General features: G+C 55.7%; 1 protein-coding gene across 2 annotated transcripts; it reads left to right on the top strand.

Annotated features, from left to right (window-relative positions):
- Positions 1-305: 305 nt before the first annotated feature.
- Positions 306-4,251, top strand: TOR2A (torsin family 2 member A). 2 transcript variants are annotated; one of them, XM_075772195.1, is made up of 5 exons: positions 306-498; positions 923-1,188; positions 2,282-2,457; positions 2,807-2,934; positions 3,518-4,251. In XM_075772195.1, exons 1-5 carry the CDS (start codon positions 354-356, stop codon positions 3,760-3,762), a joined length of 960 nt encoding a protein of 319 aa, XP_075628310.1. In that variant the 5' UTR covers positions 306-353; the 3' UTR covers positions 3,763-4,251. The 2 variants fall into 2 exon arrangements, with proteins under 2 accessions (XP_075628310.1, XP_075628311.1); XM_075772196.1 differs by having other exon boundaries at positions 412-532.
- The last annotated feature ends 302 nt before the right edge of the window (positions 4,252-4,553 follow it).

The following is a 4,553-nucleotide window of genomic DNA, read 5'->3' as shown; positions in this document are numbered from 1 at the left end:
TCCCCTCTCCCGTGGGTGTCATTCAAACGAGGCCCTGGCTCCCCCCGGGGTGAGCAGAGCCGGGGAAGGGCTGGTGAGGGTGACCACCGTGCTGAACCCAGCCCAGAGCTCTGCGGTGGCCCATGGCAGCCCCTCGCTGGCAGGGCAGGGTGGGCGCCCGACGGGGAACGGGGGTCCCCGAAGCACGAGCCGCGCCCCAGCCCCGCGGCGGGACCGGCCCCGTCTGAGCCCGGCCCCGCCCCCGCGCTCTGACCACGCCCCCTTTTTCTAGCCCCGCCCCGCCTCTCCTCGCCCCGCCCCCGCGGGGCACGCCGGGAGCTGTAGTGCGGGCGGTGCCGGAGCGGGCGGCAGCCATGGGGCCCGGAGCGGCGGCGGCACCGCTGGCCGTGGCGCTGCTGCTGGCGGCCGCCGCCCGCCCCGCCGCCGCCTGGGACCTGTGGGCGCTGCGCTGCGGCTTCTTGGCGGACTGCGAGTGCGGCTTCGAGTCCGACCTGCGCGGTCAGCTGGGGCGGCAGCTCGGGGTGGGGGCGAGGTGCGGCGGGGTTGGGCGGGGGAACGGGGCGCCTCTGAGGTGAGGGGCCGTGAGGCGCGGGGTGCCAGGGGGCGGCGGGCCCTGAGGTGCGGGGGATCGGGGAGCCCCGAGGCCTGGGAGGCGGCAGGCAAGGCGGTTCCGGCAGCCAGAGTGTCCGTAGGAGACCTCCCGGGGGGCTGTACCCGGAGCGGGGCGCAGAGGCGGCTCTCGGCCTCCCCCCGCCGCGGAGGGGTAGGACCGGGCGGCAGGGCCGTTCTCCAGCCTGGGCTGGCTGACAGGGCCTGAGGAAGCAGCCCTCAGAGACTGGACAGGCGCGGTGCTGTGGCCACGGTGTGAAACAAGACCTATTTCAGCCTGCGTTTGGTAAATATCGGTTTGACTTTGCTTCAGGTCTGGAATGTGACTTGGCCATGAATCTGGTGGGGCAGCCCCTGGTGAGACAGCAGGTGATGAAGGGAGTGAGGGAGTTCCTGGAGAACCAGAATCCTGTGAAACCCCTCGTGATGTCCTTCCACGGCTCAACGGGAACAGGCAAAACCTACGTGAGCTCCATGCTCGTCCGCTACCTCTTCCAGGGTGGGCTCCAGAGCCCCTACGTTCACCAGTTCTCTCCAATAGTGCACTTCCCCCATGCTGAGCGGATAGAGCAGTACAAGGTGAGGGACGCCTCGCCACACAAACTTGACTGGGTTTTTCTTTGGTTATGTCTGTCTTGATCTTCAGTACATATGCATTCAGGCTGTTTCCTGAAGTAATGCAGGAATAAAAGCTCTTTGTTTTACCCTGTCAGACATGGCTGAGTGGCTCCACATACTGGCTGAAGGATCCACTAGTGACTGTGATATACTCTGGCACTCAGTTATCACTTTCGTCTTCCCCCCAGCAGTCCTTGCCATGATCACACAAACAAGAGTGCTTCGCTTAGATGAAAGGTACTAAAATTCTCGCATTGCTTTCCAAACAGCTTGAAGGCTGTGAAAACCTGCGTATCGCTAGACTTATAATCCCTTCCTCACACAGCAAGCAGCTCCTGAACAGCAGCTCTAGCCTCTTAACCATGCCACTCTGTCTCTTAAAGCTGAGAAAGGGAAGAAATCAAAATTGAAGGTTAGCTGCCAAACTCTCAGCAGAGTAGGGAATCGGCACACCTGGATGTTTGCTTTCTAGGTGTTTGGAGAAGTGATTTGTTGTATTGTGTCCTTAGAAGAAATACTCTTACGAAGGTAAAACCCATACTGGGTGAAATGCTTCAATTAAGAGTTATACATGCCCCTGGGTGACATGAGTGGTTTTGCGTGGGTTGGCCTCTACACTGAAGTAACTCCAGTCATGGTGAAGAGCCAGAGCTCTTCTGGGTCAGCACAGGCACATGTTTTTGTGCCAGCATGGGAGCTGGCAAAAAGCACTCGGTAGCTAGGAACTGTGTAGGTATACAGTGAAAGAGAAGAATGTGGGGAACCGTAGGAGTCTGAATCCCTAGCTTTAATTTGCTGCCTCCTCCTTTAAATCTGTAATAAAAGATCTACAGTGGGCTAATACAGCTGGTAACAGCCACTGTGCAAAACCCAGAATAAAGGAGTTATTCTGGCTGTTCTGCTCTGAGTAGGTGGTGCTGTCCAGGGACAAGCTGCTTTCAGCACCTTCAGCTCCACCTGAGCTCAGGTCTCAGCCTTTGCTCTAGGGCAGCTCAAGCCTCCCTCACCAACCTTGGTATCTCACTGCCTTACAGCTTGGTGGGTATTTTCCTAGGAAAACCTGAAGCGCTGGATCCAAGGGAACTTGACAAACTGTGGACGGTCAGCCTTTCTCTTTGACGAGATGGACAAGATGCACCCGGGCCTGATCGACGTGATCATACCATTCCTGGGACCCTCGTGGGTTGTGTACGGGACCAACTACCGCAAAGCGATCTTCATCTTCATAAGGTAAGAGGCCCCTCTGTAGCATCACGGGGCCTTCCAGCGCACCGCTTCTCATCTGGGCAGAGGTCATACCTACTGCAGAGCACACACTTCTTTTGCTTTTCCTTCTTCGAGCCTTGAGTTTCTACAGATACCGAGAGACGCTATTTCATTGTGAGTAGACAGACCTGGAGAGTCTGAAAAAGTTCTCGTGTCTCTGTAATTTGGCTGTCTTTACGGGAGTCATTTTAGGCCAGGCAGCTGGAAGATCCTGGCATGCACTTGTGCAGACTGGAGGGTGTCAGGTGCCACCTCTGTTCTGCAACACCATTTTCCCAGATACACACCAAATAAACATCTCATTCTTGTGCAGCAACGCAGGAGGGGAGCAGATCATCGAAATGACACTGGATCTCTGGCGTGCACGCAAGGACCGGGAGGAGATCAGCCTGCAGGACCTGGAGCCGGCCATCTCCAAAGCCGTGTTTGAAAACCCTCAGAGTGAGTCCGTGGAGCAGAGCCCTTCCTGCAGGGTCAGAGCCTGGCAGAGGGAGCCAGGCCCATTCCAGGCAGCCACCCACACTGCCTGCCACCTCCCAGGCAGCCAGCAAGGGATGCGGGGGTTTTAAGGGAAGGGAATCACAATCCCCTCAAGGTTTCCAGGCAAAGGGAAGGAATAGCCCGGCCTTCCAAGCCAGCAGACCTGTTGCCACATTTGGCAAAGTTCTTTGGAGACAAGGTGTATTCACAGTTGGGGGATGGCAGGCAGGACAGCACGCTTACCGGAAAGGCACCAAGATGTACCAATCCCCACTGCCTGCCTGGTTCTCCTCGCTTTGCCCTTGTCACAGGGAGCAGAGCTTAAATTCTGACTAGTCAAGCTAAATCCCTCCATTCCTGGAGAACAAGTCTCTTGGGGGGGAAGGAGGGTGACAACTGATAGGTTCATCTTTCTCCTCATACAAAACTGGAGCAGATCTGTCTTCAGCTGAGTATTTTGGCTTTGCACAAAGCAGCTCTTTGAATTTCAGGGACTGCAGAGACTCTTTGAGGGTAAAATCTGTCTCTTCCTTTGCTTTTGCAGGTGGATTCTGGAAATCTGGGATCATTAACGAACATCTCATTGATTTTGTTGTGCCCTTCCTCCCATTGAAGCGCCACCACGTAAAGCAGTGCGTCGTCAGCGAACTTGTCCAGCAACGCCTCGAAGTACGTCCGGATGTTGTCCAGGAGGTAGCTGACAGCATCCCCTACTTCCCAGAAGAGGAGAAAATATTCTCATCAACAGGCTGCAAAACAGTGGCCTCTCGGATCAGTTTTTTCTTCTAGCCGCTGGTGAGGGCCTTGCTCAGATCCATAGGGGATGTATATGGAGCTGTAAAGCGGCAGAGCCCAGGGCTGGCAGGATGAGCAGTAGGAGCTGCGTGTTCCCTCTTGGCAGCACAAGTGCTTTCCTGCTGAGCTTGCCTCTGCAGCCCCAAGGAGGCCACTGCAGGATGCAGCTGTGGGACCAAGTGCAAGCGAGTGATTTAAAGCACTTTACTGTGATTTAAAGCACCACCCTTCGGCCAGGTGAGGGTGGATACGCCCAGCCCGGCACACCACCCAAGGCATCTGTGACGACAAGGGGAAGATGCCAAGAGGGTCTGCAGCATCAGGGAGGTTTCTTACCCTGTCAGCAGCACCCACTGGCAGCTCTCCCCTCTCCTGGCAGCTATTGATATCCCAAGATTCTGAGCCCACAGAAGAATATTTCTTTCCTACAGCATTTTAACTTTTTGCTTTTTAAAACCTTTTTAAGCGTGGCTGTGCCTCAGCTCCTTGGTACAGTGTGACAGTGCTGGTGCTGACTCCCGCAGTGCTGGCCTTTAACATTGCAGCGAAGTTTTCTTTTCAAGGAAGTTTTGGAGCCAACATCTTTCCAGCCTCCTTTCATAGTGAACAGGTGCTGGTAGGGACCAGCTTCACCATCAGCAAGCATGGGGGGAGTAATGTGAGAGATGGCAGATCGGATGTTGCCAAGAGCCAGGTTCTTCCTGCCACCCCCTTTCCATCTTTCTCTGAAGGTCCAAAGGATTTCCCCGCAGAAAACCAGGAAAACAACAAAAACAACAACAAAA

The sequence above is a fragment of the Balearica regulorum genome, chromosome 20, assembly GCF_011004875.1.
Source record: "Balearica regulorum gibbericeps isolate bBalReg1 chromosome 20, bBalReg1.pri, whole genome shotgun sequence".
Classification (NCBI taxonomy): Eukaryota; Metazoa; Chordata; class Aves; order Gruiformes; family Gruidae; genus Balearica; species Balearica regulorum.
The sequence above is the reverse complement of the archived record's forward strand: the minus strand, read 5'-3'. Positions and strand labels throughout refer to the sequence as shown.

Bases quoted from the DNA above. Each gene is read 5' to 3' on its own strand.
- TOR2A (XM_075772195.1), top strand. From the start codon at position 354: ATGGGGCCCGGAGCGGCGGCGGCACCGCTGGCCGTGGCGCTGCTGCTG. The intron at 499-922 runs GTCAGCTGGGGC...ACTTTGCTTCAG, and splicing joins CTTCGAGTCCGACCTGCGCG to GTCTGGAATGTGACTTGGCC. The intron at 2,935-3,517 runs GTGAGTCCGTGG...TTGCTTTTGCAG, and splicing joins CGTGTTTGAAAACCCTCAGA to GTGGATTCTGGAAATCTGGG.